This window comes from Apteryx rowi, unplaced genomic scaffold (assembly GCF_003343035.1).
Source record: "Apteryx rowi isolate R43461 unplaced genomic scaffold, aptRow1 scaffold_349, whole genome shotgun sequence".
Classification (NCBI taxonomy): domain Eukaryota; kingdom Metazoa; phylum Chordata; class Aves; order Apterygiformes; family Apterygidae; genus Apteryx; species Apteryx rowi.
The window spans coordinates 29,354-45,931 of NW_020449963.1; the positions used below are offsets into that span (position 1 = coordinate 29,354).

Below are 16,578 nucleotides of genomic sequence, written 5' to 3' on the forward strand. Positions count from 1 at the left end.
GACATAGTTGTACTGGTAAAGTTACAATATTTTGTTCAGAACTGAGGCCTCAGCTGCTGTCATGGACCCTGCTATGAGGATGCCAATATTATGGGAAGTTTAGTATCACATGTAGCAAAATTAACCTGAAGGAGGTGGCAAGGGCTCCATTCACTCATTGCAATGACCATGCTTGGAATTTGGCATGGCTTGGACTGTGAAAATACTACTATTGTACAAGATGCTCTTGTAATTGCTTATCAAATTATCAAATTTAATTTGAGTGACACAAATGAGGCATTATTTTTCAGGCCACATAAAGTTAAGTCAGGTGACATCATAAGGAATTTGACTCAAAAGATAGTATATGTGTGGAGAAGCATTGGTTTTAATTTCTGAACTGACTAACACATGTTGTAATAGGAAAACCGTGTGAGGTGCAAAGAAAGAATTTAAAATGACATTTTGAACCGACAGCAAAGTATTGTGAATTCTGTGAAATCACCTTCTTTCATACTAATTATATGGAAAAGTTCCAAACAGGATAGACTATCTTTCCAGTAGTCTGCAAGTTGCAGCAAAAGAAGGCAAATCTTACTTCTGTTCACTCAGATTGCTGAAATACAGAAATAAGATATTAAGTGAAGGTTACCACCTTGTATTTGAAATGGCAGAATGGAAACGCATCAAGAAGTTTTTCATGGTACAATTTCAGATTATGAATGCGATGAGGAGCACTCACCTGATATATTATGCCAGAAGAGCTCTAGCTACAGAATTCTTGGCAGAGAAGCAAGGATAAAAATCTGTGAAGGGTGTAATTTCTGAGCTGCCACAGGCATTTTGGCAGGTTATATTTGCCTGCAGTTTTATTCTAGGACAAATTCACCAAAAAGGTGTGAAGTTAGAAGTTTTGGGGGGTGACTGATATTCCAAGGAAGAGGAAAGTTCCAAAGAAAGTAGGGTTGACAAATAAAAATAGATAGTCAAATTCAACAAAGTATTTTTATAGCTTTTTTGGCTCAGATGAATTAATTTCCCAGTGTCCAGTACTCATTTGAACTTTGAACAGAAAAGGCACCAATTTTTTAAGATCTATAAATTCATAATGATGTCAAGCTTCTTAGAAACATGTGAACATGCTTTGGATAAATGGTTCTAATTTCAAGCATGATTGACTGATTTTCCAACTTTATTAGTATGTTTTCTTTCAAGTTTCAGCTGTTTCAGTCCACTAGAGAGACTCTGGATTGTGGACAGGAGAATGCCAGGCTGACACCTGAGATGAAGGGCTGGAAAGGCTGTGGCGCTATTACCAGAGAAATGAATTCTTGAAGGAGTCCTTCCATGGGTGGCAACTGTTAGCACACACCTGTCTTCTCAGGTTTGGCACAGACCCAGGCTCTCTCCCCTACTTTGTAACCCAATGCTCCAGGTGCATCTGGTCAGTGAATAAATGGCAGTGAAGGAACCAGAGACAAGGCATTGCATGGCCAATGCAAGAGAAATGGCCCAAACTATGGAGGAGCAGGAGGTAGGTGTCATAAGCATAAGCCTCCCTCTCAGTGTGTGATGTTTGACAGGTCCATATCTACTGTAAGAAAGTGTCAGATTACAGAAAGATTGTTAAAGTCAGATCAGAAATATATGCAGTTGTTCAACCAAAAACTAAATACGGGCTGTTTTCTGAAGTTGTGAAGGCAGTAAAAATGGAGTTGGTAGCACTGATAACTAATGTTAAGTGTAGGCGTATTTAAGTACTTTCTTCATTACAATGAATCATGGCTTTGAGCCACAGTAGAACAATCATGACTGGACTTGTATATGCTTTTATATGTTTGTGAGGAGAAAAACCAATGGCTTACAGATGTTACTGAAGAATCCCTTTCAAGACACTCAGTGGGAAGATCACTGTTTGGACCTTTTTCAGATTCATAAGTTGTTCTTTTTCCTCATATTCAAAAGATTAATGTTTTAATGAATATTATTTTACTATGACTAAATTTGCCCACTATTAATAAAGTGAGATAATGAGCTCTTATTCCAAACAGTATTACTTTATATAGCAATGCAGTCCAAATTGCCAGTCAGCTAAATCAATGAAAGGAGTAGATAGTAATATGAAAACACAAGTGTAGATTTCTTATACAGGCAAATACTTATGCACATTTTTAATGTTGTTTTTGCATTTGCATTACTATAGTCTAGAAGCCTTACTGAAACATGCCCACATCACTGTCTAATATATGCATGTGTCTGAACTTGGCCTTCAGCAAGAAGTGCATGCAAAGGGGATCATCTCTGATCCAAGCTGTTATTTGAAACCATCTTATTTCATGGACAGATTAACTTTTGTGTATTTACTGAAATGCAACTGTTCTTTTGTTACCTTCTGAGATAGATTTACCTCCCTTTTTATTTGTTGTTCATACTGAGCTTCCACCTACAGGACAGTGTCACTGCTGGTATAAACTCAAAGCTGTCTGAAGTCAGTGAAGTTGCAGCTGTTAACGCCATAACTGGCTTTGGCACAGAGCTGCAATTTCATGACCCTGAATAATCACAGCTTCTTCACTACATTTGCTTGGGAAGGAAAAAAAAATAGAGGCTGAAGAGAACTGTATATGACATCGAAAGATGCTAGTTTAAGGGATTGCTGGTTGTGTTGTTTTCCTGTAAAATGTATCCTGAAACCACTCGTGCCATTTAATGAAGTTTAAAGCAGTTAATTATTTGATCTTATCGTGCTCCTGTAGGTGTCAACAAAGATAAATTATTAAACTCAAAACGAAGGCAACAGGAACAAACCTTGCAAGGTTTCTGAGTGAGCACTCCCTCAAGCCAGTCAGCACTGAAAATACTCAGTGCTTTGTAGGAACCTGCTATCCTCAAAAGCAAACATGCTCCTGTTTCCACAGCTTTTGCTTAACAGGGGCCTAGTGCCCTGAAGAAATGGTCAATGTTTAACAGCTTTGCTGTTAAATAAAGTAATCAGATCCTCAGAAGATGTAAACTGAAATTACTCCATTCACTTCAGCAGAGTTGTTCCAATTAATAATAGCTGGTGATCTGGCACTGAAGACAGTGCATTATTTCTTTTCTGTAACTATATTCTCAGCATACACTGTATTTAAATCATATTATTTATTACAGCTTGCAGGTTTTCTGTAAGTTGGCAAATCACTTTCAGTCAGAAATTCTAAAAGCCGTAAAAGAAAACATAAACAAAGACACACAAAATGTTGACAGAAAATGAGGTCAGAATATTGCCCCCTTGCATTACTATTATTCCCTTACTAGCAACCTCAGTGCAAAAAATGGTGGTATATGCAAGGAGTGCACATCTACCCTGCCTCGTACACTGCAGAGAATCACCCCCAGTGCCAGAAGTGGGTGGACAGCTGCTTTACAAGCACATAGTGCTCTAATAACGTATGCATTAATAATAGTCATTATGGTAATCAGAGGCAATGGGTGGTATTGCTGAATAAGAGGATTTCTTTCAAGTACTGTGCGCCAGAAGTGACAATACATATTCCCAGACCAGGCCAATTCTGGGAGTGTTTTTTAGGCTGAAATATTCTTGAGGTCTGGCCCTGTTGTTCTTCAGGCAGCCAGGACTATCTTCCCTTTTGGTAGGCAACATTAAAGACCTTCTAGGAAGGACTCGGGACCATTATGTCAGCTTCAGGTTAGCCATGCAATGTCATTTAAGTAGCAGTGGAGATATGTGGTGGTGGCTAAACTAAGTACTCTCTACTGAGGCTGTGCAGAGTAAAGACAAGGGCATCCCAGGGAGCACACCACTGCCTCGTGCTCATCCAGGGTTTGCCATCCCTTCACACAACACAATGGACAACTACCCAGAGCCCTTCAAGGCTGCTTTTGAAATATAGTGTAGACACATCATTAGAGTCATCACTGAACAAAGGTCTGTGCAGCTCTCACTGACAGTTTTGCACCTGGGAATTAAAGCCAGATCCTATTTTTCCCTTGCAATAATGGTAATGCTAGGCCTTTTCTGGGATCAGTCTGCATTATGAGTAAGTGTGATATGCTCCTAGTGCACCAGAAGTTTCTTGTTACAAAAAAAAAGATTTCATTTCCAGATATAGTCTTTTGCAGATCAGTGCTGAGGTTTGTAGAGCTATTGGAAAGTTACATTTCAGTTATTAAAAGGTGAACCAATATTATCAGGATAGTGGTTAGTATCAGTTGCTTGTGGAACTGAGAGACATACTCCAGATCTTGGACTCCCGTTCAGAAAAAAAAAACATACATATGTAATATAAGTATGATAATGCTGTTTCTAAACAGCAAAACACCTAAATACACAATTAATTATGCATCTGAATTACATCAAGTACAGCAAGATTAGCTGATGTAAAGTTTTGCTGACTTGGAGACTTAATTCAACAGCTGAGTGATTACATAGTTGAATAGTTTCTTTATCAGAAGCATTTTTTTCTTTGCATTGTTATTAGAAGTTTACTTTGTCTTCTGTACCCAGTGGTGGGAAATGGAGTGCTTTTTCTAGGTAATGTGTACACAGAAAGTGAGATTTAAAAGACAAAGAGATAGAAGAGACATTCAGATTCACAGTTGTGTACTTCAAGCCTGTGACACAGGCATAAATAGAACCCATGCTGATTAGAGTCACTATTAAAATAACTATGACCAAATTATCTAAGGAAAATAAATTAAAAATGCAACCAAAACCTGTACATTTTTAATCTACAAAAATGATGTATAAGTAACTGATGAATACGAACTGATTAATCCAGCTTCTTACACAATTCTGTGATAGTTTTGCACCTAAATTGTTTTTCATGCTACAGACATTATTTAAACCCTGACTCCTGTTTTCAGCTGGCAGCAACATTTGAAAGTGAATCTTTGCACTTCGTCTGATAAACCAGCATCGTAAATATGATTAATGAATACTCTGTACTCCATGCCTAATACCTTAAGTATGATAGGTCAAAAATATAATAGACCTAGACTATTGACCCAGTTATTGCAGAAATATGCAATCATCTGGTTTACTTTAATTGAGTACCTTTCAAGCATACATCATTGTGTATGATGTATGCAACAACATACTCTGATTAAAGATGCTGAGTGATTACAAGAAGGGACTAGATATCACATTCACAGCTTCACTGCTGATTTGCTATTTAGCTACTTTTTAGGCCATAGTTAGGTAAGTCAGTTAAATTTGGGTTTAGCATTAAATACAGACTAAAGTATTATTAAACTTAAAACTGGGGAAATGTTTTCTACTAAAAATAGCCCTAACTTTTCACTGTAGAAAACACTGAACTACTTGCCCTAAGTTTTCAGAGTTTATTAGCTCCTACCTTACTGGAGATATATCTCTGATAAAGGGAAAATATTAAGTTTATAGCAAAAAAAAGCTATGATATTCTGTAATTTATGTATATTTAAGAAATAATTATTCGAGTTGGTAAGAAGGTTTAATATAAAAGTTCTAACATTTGAGCTTTTTCAAAATTGTATTTTTTATTAGTCTGAAGTAAAAGAAAGAAACCACAGCTAGTAAATACATTCAATTTTAAAAAACACAATAAACAAAAGAAACAAATTCATATTATTTTATGCCACTGTTGAACCCTTATCTAACATGGACACAATCATGCTTAAGACTGTAATGCAGTCCAGGTTACATTTTTCAGGTCTTAGCCTTGTGGCTCAAATCTGATTTTGAGTCTGCTTTGCATGTAGGCACCTAAACAAAGGCCTGACTTTCAAAAGCATCTAGTATCTATTGCCTCCCAGTGGAGCACCCATGGCCAGATTTTCAAGTTCCTAACACACAAGCTGCTGAAAAACTGGTCCATGTTGACAACCTATATGGTCAAAGGTAGGCACCTACTGAAGTGCTTTACTGAACCACACCTTTCATTTGGAGCAATTCTACTTAATCCAGCAGAGCTGCTTGGGATCTGCAATGAAATCAGATTCTGGTTCCTTACATATATGCTGCATAAATTTACATAAATACATTCTTTTTTTTTTCCTATATGGGCATTGCCTAACCAAAACAAAAATAAATGGTATTCCTATGAGCAAGAAGAACTTCTGGAGCTGAATTTCTCCTGAATTTGTTTTGAATTGGATTATCTACTGCTAAAAAGGCACAAGCCCTGAAACCCTCCCTGCAATTTCATAGTAGTGTCTCTCTCACAGGTTCTTTTCTGTGTGATTCTCCGAGGTCTAATACTATAATAACTGTTCCTCTGCGGAGATCCTTAACTTTCTCTTTTACCTGAATGACTCTTTTCAAGAAACTTGCAGCACTCTAACTAATTTGAGATTGCTGTCCCTCTGCTGAACTGAACTGAGTTGAGCTGGCTAATGGATTCACAAACCATTGGTGAGGAACAGTCAGAGACCAGAGACATAGAAACAGACACAATGTGATTGCACAGGCCTTGTTTCCTGGGGAAATCAGGCTAAAAACAACCCCCAAAACTTATTCATTTCAAACAGCTCTCTAGCAATCAGCTATTTGCTGTTTCCTACTAGACTGCAGCTGAGTACAATGTGCTAATCACTTCTAGAATTACCATGTAAAAACATCTGAGATGGAGCAGGATTTTTTCTTGCTTCACTGGTCTTTACTCTTTAAGACATGAAATTCCTGGCTTGGATCCTGTTCTTCTACCTTGCCACTCTGGTGTGCAGAATTTTTTTTACTGTCACACAGAACATTTGTGATGGTAACATGCAATTTAAGTGAAGTAATCCATCTTAATTAGTCCAAGTGATTTAAGGAGGAAAAAAAGGGGTTTTCCACCATGAAAGATGCTCTTCTTTTGCCACTCTGACGCTATAGAAATAAGTGCTCTGTGATCCTATCATCCATTACTGCTTTTGCCTCTGTTCCATAAGCATTTCTCTACCACAGCTCCCTGTAACACACTGCACAGGCCTGAGCTTTACTGACTGAGATGACAAGCTTACATTTGAAAGCCAAGTTTGCTTCCCTTCTTTTGAGATCACCTGGTGCCTTTCCTCCATGGGAATGGCTTGAGTGAACCTTCCCTGCAGAGATCAGCAGATTCTGCTGTGAAAGAAGGATGTTTGCTAGCAACAGAGTGAAAACGGTATAAACACAAAAAGAAATGTTTGTTTAATGCACACACTTTGCATAAACTAATCTAGCAACTAACCAAACTAAACAGCCTCAGTTACAGAAAGGAAACACAAATGTTTACATGTTACAAAAGACATTTTGTGGGTCCTTCCCCAGGGGACAAGTTCTAACCCATTTGCTATTTCAAGAGAAAGAGATCTTTCTTTACCATTTTTAGAGCCCTTCCTCCAAGTCCCTTTTTGTGACCATATGCTTCCCATTCAGAAAAGTTCCTGCCCTGGTATTCTTCAGTCCAATTTTTCAGTTACCTACTCACACTAATGTTTAGATTGGATGATTCTCTTAAAAGTTTTGTCTTCACTAGAAAAAAAATGTTTCATTTTTTTTTCCTTTTTTATAACTTAATGTTCAATCAGCATAAGGGCACGGCATACTCATTACTTGATTAAGAAATATTAGGGAAAAACAAATATTTTCTTCAGGTTATTGATATATACAAACCAGAAATCTGTGTTTTCACTAGGAATTTTCTTTTTGAACAATTTTTTTTTTTATACAAATTTTAGTTCATGATCCAACTCACTGTGGAGAACTGTGAAATTTTTTTTCAGAGTACAAGTGGATATAATAATCGCAGACAGAGCTTTTTCTGTTCACTATAACATTTTCCTTACTACTTTCCATGTTGCACAGTGTTGTTTCAGTTTTGTCTATTGCCTTCAGCAATTTCAATATATTTTTGCTGCAGACTTTGGCTGTAGTTTCCCATAGCGTGGTACTGATGCCACAAGTTCTACATGTTCATTAAAATGTAACAATTTTTTTTAATGAAGTCTTCACCTTGACTAAAGTCTAACAGAGAGCCCCTGGAGGTTATAACATCCTTTGAGAGCTGTCCTTCTGATGCTTAACATTGCACAGGACTACGTTCTTCACTTGAGAAATGAGGTAAAAGCTTTGTGATTGTCTTGGTACACTATTTATCGAGAAAGGTGGCTTTGCCTGCCTGGGTGGAGTATTTGTTAGTGTTTGTAAAGCCTGCTTTGTATTAGAAACTTTTGTTAGTATAAGTAATGTGGACTGTGTACACAGGACTGTGATTTTTGGCAATATTTGATACTGGCAACAGCTCTAATGTAGACATAGAACTGGAAGAAGAAATGCTTTTGCTGGTATAGATTATACTTGGGGATCTGGAATCCACAAAACTAGCCAAAACATGCTTTTGCCAGCATAACTGTACTATTACACAGTTTTAGCATAGACCAGGCAGAAAACCAATTCTCACCTCTGCATTGGTTATTAAATATTATTTCATTGGGAGATGCATTCAAGCTGTTACCCCATGTCTAAACATCTTTGGCCAGAATATTCTCTGCCACAGAATCTTTTTTTCCCGCTAACAGAAGGGAGAAAAATGATCTATATTTCACCATGTCTGAATGGCCTATTTATAGCCAGAGTGGCCCAACATTGTATCTTTTTTTTGCCTCACACATGAATACATAAAATGATGTAATGGCCACAGCTAATTTTGATGGAAATGGCGGCACAGGTAACTGTCATGTAGTTTAGGATTTATGGCTCCACTTTTCTAATAGCTTGATGGATGAGGATTTCACATTTGTTTTCTCATGGCCTTTAGGAAAAAGCAAAGTAAGCAGGATAAAAAAAAAACAAAAAACCAACCACTGCAGCCTTTTCTATTGAAAATGAATAAAATATGCTCACAGATAGAACCAAAGTGACTTCTTTGACTCTGTAATTATTGTTATTTTTAGCCTGTCCAAATAAAGCAAATAAAAAGGAAGAATTGATAAAGTAGAAAGCATACACTGTAATCAAATGGAAAGTGAAGACCTGGCTGCCACTTCCCATACTTGTTTTTTCGAACCAAAAAGTGACTGTTTACATTCCCAAGCTTTCCAGGGTCTGGCCACCACTACCAGAAAGGTTGCAAAAGCCAAAGGATGTGGCTTGATGTCATTCACCCACTTCCAAAATGAAGCAAGTCCCCAGTGATGTGACTTATATCCTGGAATAGGTAGTTGCTTCAGAATGGCTCTTCCACCCTTCTCTGTATTAGTCAATTTGCCCACATGGATGTACCCATAATGTTGAGCCTTCATCCAATGCTTCCTACACATGCGAGTTCTCATCTTCCAAGCTCCCCACCCCAAAAATTAAAATCATAGATCCCACTTGTGTCCCAACATACTTCTCCTCGCATTCCATTGATTTCAATGATAGAAATGTATCTGAGATTTAGATTGAGCTCAGCAGACAAAAAATGTGGAAAACATGTCAAATGAATCAGTGGACATCTGCTTTTATCTGCATGTACATCATGTGGGTTTCCCCTGTACACAAGCAGTGTGGTTAATTAAACATTTGAAATTGCGTGTTAACTATCCACATAATACTTAGCATTCCTAAGACCTAACAGTCTAAATCTGCTTTACAGAAGACTGTTTTGAAAATGAGTCAAACTTTGCAGAAAACTACAATGTCTCATCAAATGATTTTCAAAGAAAAGTTGTTGCAGAGTATGGGTTTCAATGAAATCTGGAAAGGGAAGCTGACTGGCCAGATCTGTTTTTGGAGAAATAACAGAGTATACAGTATGTCTTTTAAACACCTACTTTAGATGCCTTCAAAGTATATTCCATAATGTAACAAGAAAGAAGTAACAGCCTTTAATAAAAATATGGGAACTAATAATTGGTCACCCTTGTGCAGAAAATCCAGATGAAGCATGTTGACATGCAAGTCCTATTGTGAGGCCCAGAGGCAAACTCAAATACTGTATATGCTTTATGCAGTCACAGGGTGAGCAGGGTCCTATCTGCAGGGTCCCACAAAACTACAGGTATAAATATCCTCTGCAGTGATTTTCTAGCTGAGGAACAGTTAAGAAATATATTAGATTCATTCCTATGAAAAAGGAGGTTAAAAATAATCAGTCTAACCTTAGGTCTTCCTACTTAAGGTAAAATATCACTATATTTTTAAATGTATTTTGTTTTTTGAATCAAAAGAACAGATTGGCAGAAACATCTGGATTTAAAAATGCTTCTGTTAGGAGTTAACATTTCTGCTTTGAGCTAATGATCTATTCAGAGAAATGAAGTCTGGGGAAAAGTATCTTATCTAAATGGAAATTTTAAAGAATCTGGATGAAAAAGGCTTGAAATTTAGAGCTTAAGACACTGAGACCTCCTTCATTTATTATTAAATGATATTAGTATAAAATAAGGTTTCAACTGGTTTGGGGTGTCATTGTGGTCAGTATTAGAGATACATGATAAAAGACAGTAACTACCTCAAAAAAATGAAGTTTATGACAAAAATTAAATACTTGCTTTGTTAATAGCTCTGAATAAGCCACTAACTGTGTCTGGAAATGTTTCCCTTCTCCTCCTGCTGGCTGGCAGGGCTTTATCTGAACTATGTATTTTACTTCCAGACCTTGAGTTTCCAAACTAGACCTTTGTACAGGCAGTAGAAGTAGAAATCACTTAATTTTTCTATAGCAGATAGTTTTAGTACAAACTCAGTTTCCCTGCTGTGTTATTTAATAGTACTACTCCAACCTCCTGCTTCTGACAGCAGGACACAGCTCTCTTAGCAATATATCTAGTTGGTTAGGGCATGTGGAGATGGGACATCTGTTTTTTCATTTTTGTCGCACTCAATACCTGGGCTTATTATATGAAATAGAAGATATTCCCACCCCTAAATTCCCATGTGGTCAGGTGGGAAGGCTGCTTTCTGGATTATGGGGGGAAAAAGCATTCAGCTCTTTGAAGGAACTGAAACATTGTAGGTGCTGACCATTCGTGCTTGACCATTTAGTTGAAATGATGATGAAATTATTCCTGTTATTTAAAAATACTCTTCCCCTTCATTTTTTTCCAGCTAAAACTGTTTGCTGAGTTTGACCCAGCTTTGCTACTAGCCCCAGGTCAAACAAAACCACATATTTTGGCAAATGCTTTTTTGTTGGGAATTGCCCACTGGTACTGACACCATCTCCCCCGCTAAACAACCAGAATTCTGCCTTTCTCCATTTTTTTATCCTGTTGATTTATACTTCAGCTTCTGGAAGCAGGGTGAGAAAGCCAGTAAAACCTCTTTTTAGCAAAGGGGACTTTTAGCTATGAATCCTACGCGCTATAAAACCACAAAGAGTAGATAAATACAGGGTAGGAAAATCATCTCTTCTCCAACTCCCTGTGACATACCTGGCTCAAAGACCGTTTATTTTGTCTCTCTGTGGGTATAATCTTTGTCCCACAAAATACTAAAATCACTGGGAAAAGCACGCATATAACACCTGGGAAAACTTGCTGTTTCCTCAAGCTCACAGGGCCAAAGGGACCCCCCCACCGTGTCTCCGTATTGCCTCCTCTGGAGGCGACTACTCAAGCCGTTGCCGCCCCTTGTTCACTCGCTTCCTCACACCCAATTGTCTGATTCTTTCTTACATGCACAGAGATGCCCAAACCGGTCATACAGGTTCACGCAATTTGGTCACTGTGTTCAACACCTATAAATCTAATGATTTCAAGCCTGAACTTTATCTGAAGGCAGCCCTTTGTCCCCCTTCCAGTGAGTTCAATGTATCCGCAGTACGGCAGGTGAAAGCTGAAAACCCTAACGCTCTTCCAGTGGCACACGAGGCATACACGTTTTCTTCTTTCCTGCACGCTCCCCTCAGGCGAAACTCCAGCAGCCACACCAACTCTCCTGGTTTCAGGTGTAATCATAAACCCGCTGAAGGCAATTATGGGTAATGTAGTTCCTCCTCTCCCTCCTGTCTGTTTACACAAGCAGACAGGCACTGGAGAGACTGCAAAGCCCAGCAGGCGTTGCTCAGTGCCCCTAAGAGCGGGGCACGCCAGGTGTGCTCTGAGCAGCCAGCCTATCCCTGTTGCGCTGGATTTTTTCAAAGCTAGAGCAAAAATAGATCTCTAACGACAGTGCTGATGTCCTAAGCAGCGATGTAATTTGGATCTAGGAGAAAGCCCTTAGTGCTTGTTTTCAGAATGGTGAGTTGTTAGCATTTTTTTCTTCTTCCATGTGTCTGTTGTTATTTCTATTTTAAATACTTTAGAGGGGCTGAAATATTGGAGTAATAAGAAAACCCTTGATTAGTTACCTGGTGTTAATGTTGCAGCCTGATGCCCTCTTTCTGGCCATAGCTGGTGTCAGATGCCTCTAGAGAAGATGCAGAACCCTTGTATATTTGGAACTGCATGGTGCTCTACGCTAGGGTGGTTTGGGACGTGTGGAGAAAGGCACTGGGTTTGGTGAGCACTAAAGACTGCCTTTCCTGAAAGCATAAATAATGGCAAAGCTGCTGCAGTTTTAAATCAACCAATATTAAGCTGTCTTTCTTTGTCTTTCTTATCTAAAGAAATGAGCCACTAGGTGGGTTGTTTGTTTGTTTTACACAGTATATGATCTTTACATACAAAAATATTTGGGGGAGGGGGGTTTAAATGCTCCTTCCAACTTATGCAGCAGTTGGACCAGCCTCTAGCTTTGTGAGTTGGAGATCTGGATCATACAAAAGGGTACTGAACACCATGTAGCAACCATCATTGCTAACAAGATGACTATTAGAAAGCAGAGAAATTGTGTTTAGAGAGAACATATACTTCCAAATTTTAAAATATTTGTGTATTAAAAGAAGCCTTGAAAGGTAATGTCTCCAGGCTAAACGGAGACAAATGCTGACAGACCTTCAACTAACTAACTTTATGACTGAAAAATGACAGGCAGAGCTGGCCAGTCTGTTTTTAAAAACACATTCAAATGACAGACAAGGAAGAAAGTTCTTATTGTCTTCGCACCTTTTATTACCACTCAGCTGATAACACCTGTTCTTTGATACATACTTCTTTGTTTTGAAGAGAATACTCAAAAACTTAACAACTTGAGAATTATTTTTGACTGGCTTCAGTATGAAACGGCAATGTGCACTCTCCCAAGTTTATCTAGGAGGGAATTATTCTTACTGGGTAGATCTTAGAGAGGCACAAAGTGCCACACTGGTAACACTCTCCCTAGCCCAAAACCACATTTCTGACAGCAGTTAACACAAAATGCTCTACGACTGGTGCAAAACCTTTACATTGGAATCAGTTGCCCAGTGTCGTCCTTGGATGGAGCTATACAAAGGAATTTAAAACAGAAGTAAGAGCCTTTTTTTTTTTCATCTTGCTAGAAGCCATGAAATAGTGTTTACCTTGGGTACGTTAAAAAAGGGGAATACCTACAGTTGTATCCACTAAACTATTTAGCACAACGATATCCTGTGGGAATGTGTTCAACAGGCTAATTATATGTTACAGTAGAAGGCTTATTGAGTATTTAAATGTCTGGTTTAAAGTGTTATGCTGTTTTTTTCCCAATTGTACGTCCAATTGAGCTCTTTTCTGCCCTTCATGCTTACTTCTAACTCTTTATCACAGTGATTTTTCAATCTGTGGCCCAAGAAAACCTGTGTCTGGACTATCTCTGAGGTACTGCTGTAAAGAGTATCTGAGGGAAGCAATAAGTTTAAAATTCACTACCTTTTAATTCAAGTGCCTTTACTTTCTATTTTCCACAGCAGATAAGCTCAAACTCCTTCAGGAAACTACACAGGCTTATGCTACTGTAAATTTTGGCATGAGTCCCTGCAGTGGAAATCTGCCCTTGTAATATGAATACAAAATAGGTGGAAGAAACCCAAAATGCTCATAGAGTGCACAAATATAGATGACTGACTTAAAAGCCAAAAGACTGGATCAGAACAGCCAGTTAGTCAATCTAAGCTGACAGTCTCCAAAGAAACTCCTGCCTGAAGAGCTGAGCTGTACAACAGCAGTGGCTGTTGTATGTCAGACTTCTGCACTGCAAACTGTATGGCGCATACTTGTGGAAAAAAAAATTCTTAGAAAGGTAAGCATAGGCCTATCATAACTGTAGGTTCTTCCATCCCTTTCCTACAAAATAGTACGAAGGATCCCAAGTTACCTTCCAGATCCCACAGTAGGAAATGTAACATGACTGGAGAAGAAAGAGGTACTATTTCAACAGCAAATCTTTTCTGACATTCTCATACTCTGCTACTGACATAAAGAGTTTAGCGGAATTTGGCCTTATGTTTTTTTTATTTTTTTTCTCCTTCTTCTATGGAAGTCTCCTCTCATTTCTTATCTTTTTTCTTGCATTTCTTTTCAGTTCTTCTCCTTCAACTCTGTATTTTCAGGAGTAAATAGTTTTTTCAGAAATTGAACTCCAGAGTGAAGTTGAGGTCATATACTTATATAAAACATATTAGAACCAAGCAACATATATTTTTTTCCATATTTCTATCTGCTTTTTAGTACAGTCTAGTATCTTATTCATTTTTTTTCTGAGCATCTTTGCACACTGAGCAAAACTTCCTTAATAAACTGTCCAAGTTCATGCTTAAACTTTCTTTGGCTTTTTGGGAGTTCTTTATATTCTGTCCTAGCTTTATTAACTTCAGCAGTTTTGATCTGTCAACAAATGCTGTCATCTCAACCTGCCTTCCCTTCCCAATCTCCAGAATTTTACTCAAAGTACCTACATCTGCTGTATATTTCAATAAGCTTAGGCATTGGATCACTTTCCTACCAAGGAGTTGAGCTAAGCTGAATCAGGGCTTTTGAACCACCAAAAACTTCAGAAATTTGAAAGAAAGCTTTCTAGCTTTCAGCAAATGACCTGTTGCATTCTGTTCTGGTGTCCTCATGGTTAAGAGGAAAAGCTTTTAGGTTTGGATGTACCTAGACTTCCCTTTCTAGGAATTTTATGGGAAGTGTATATAGTGCTTAATTTCTGTAACAGCAGGAGCTCCTTCAGTAGGAGCTGAACTTCACCTCCTGAGCCAGCATGCTCAGGAGGAAACAGATTGACTATTTAACTGAAAGCAGTGTTACATACCCTTCAGTGTTGGCTTGTGTGCTTCATTTATGTGTGAATCTGCAGACTGAAATACCCTGGAAACCTAGCGAGTATCCTGGCAGCCTAAGAGATTCTTTTAGTTCTTCTATTTGGGATATATATTTATAAAAAATTCTGGATGACAACTGTTTGAATCCAAAATTAAAATAGTTGAATCACTTTGCCATTTCTTTTTTTTAGCTCTCTCAATGGGGATAAAAGTATATTTCAAGCTATTAGAGGAGGACTGCCTTCACTGGAGAATCCGAGTACCTAACAATCTTTGTATTTCTCTTTACAACATACCTGTGAGATAGGGAGCTGCCATTTTACTCTGGGTAAGGTTTATCATTACATTTAAGCTGCTCTAATGGCTACCTGCTGCTGAACAGGCAGTCCCATTTCTCATACCCTACCATTACTTCCCCTAGACCAGCACAGGTGAACACTGAGTCATCAGTGGCTGACTGATGCTACAGCGAGCTGGCAGAAAACTTAGCCCTAAAAAAAGAAGCGAATAGCTTTCTGATGCTTCAACCTCCTGAGCCAGCTCTCTGTGCAACCAGATGAGCACCAGTGCTTGTGCAAAGGAGAAGCAGGACTACTCCTTTCTGGAGCAGCCATCCACCTGGTCAGATGGCATCCTCAAGAGCAGGTGTAGCCTCGAGCACCATGCCAGGTGATCCTGTCTGTTGTCTAGTGCCTTAAATTGGGTAGGTTTGGCCCCAGCTCTATGCCAGGCTGGCTCTGAATGAATTATTTAATCTCTCTGTCTCTATCCGTGGAGGCATATAATGCTTCCCTGCTTTAACAGGGAGTTCAGGTGAACTCATCTGTGTTCATAAGTATTTAAATCGATCCTAAATATATAGGTGCTTTTGCTTTAGTCTGCACTGACCTCTAGTTAAAGAATTAATGGTAATGGAAATAATAGTTAAAGAATTAGTTTAGTCTGACTTATTAATTTCTAATACAAACTGGCAACAGCATTGCCTGTCCACTCTGCCAGTCCTCTTGCAATTACACCAAAGCAACCAACTCTTTTCCTGTTGACTGCAATAGGCTGTGTCACAGCACGTTTGTGCAATAATTTTACAAGGAGTTATTAGAATTCCTATGTGAACCTTGATCTATAATGAGCAGAAGAAATTTCACTGTCAGACTGGAACTTGTGACTGTCAATGGCAGACCTTATAGCCTAATTTCAGTTCCATGATCTAGCTGGGACTGAACTTCTGGATATTTATTTACAGTGAGAAGAAACGGTATTACTAAATGTGCTAGCTGCATAATTTAAAGGAAATGACTTTGCCCAAAATAACTGGGGGAAAGGGGAACAGCTGGCAAGGCTTTTAGGTGTTTTGCTTTTAATCATACATGATCTCATGCGATACCAACTCTGAGTCCCTTAAAGAAAGGCCTACAATGTGATGATCCCTTTTTAATGAGTTCACACCTCTCTGATCCACTAGCCTTGATTTAATAGGATCCTTGTAAAGGTGGAAGAGGGTGTTGCA

At 38.4% G+C, this 16,578-nt stretch overlaps 1 protein-coding gene across 1 annotated transcript in view; it reads left to right on the forward strand.

Annotated features, from left to right (window-relative positions):
- Window positions 1-1,435: 1,435 nt before the first annotated feature.
- The window catches only part of MACC1 (MACC1, MET transcriptional regulator), a 46,161-nt gene continuing 31,018 nt past the window's right edge, over window positions 1,436-16,578 (forward strand). Inside the window, exon 1 of the mRNA XM_026072678.1 lies at window positions 1,436-1,513. Coding sequence (XP_025928463.1) covers window positions 1,436-1,513 — 78 coding nt within the window. The remainder of the gene's footprint in view (window positions 1,514-16,578) is intronic.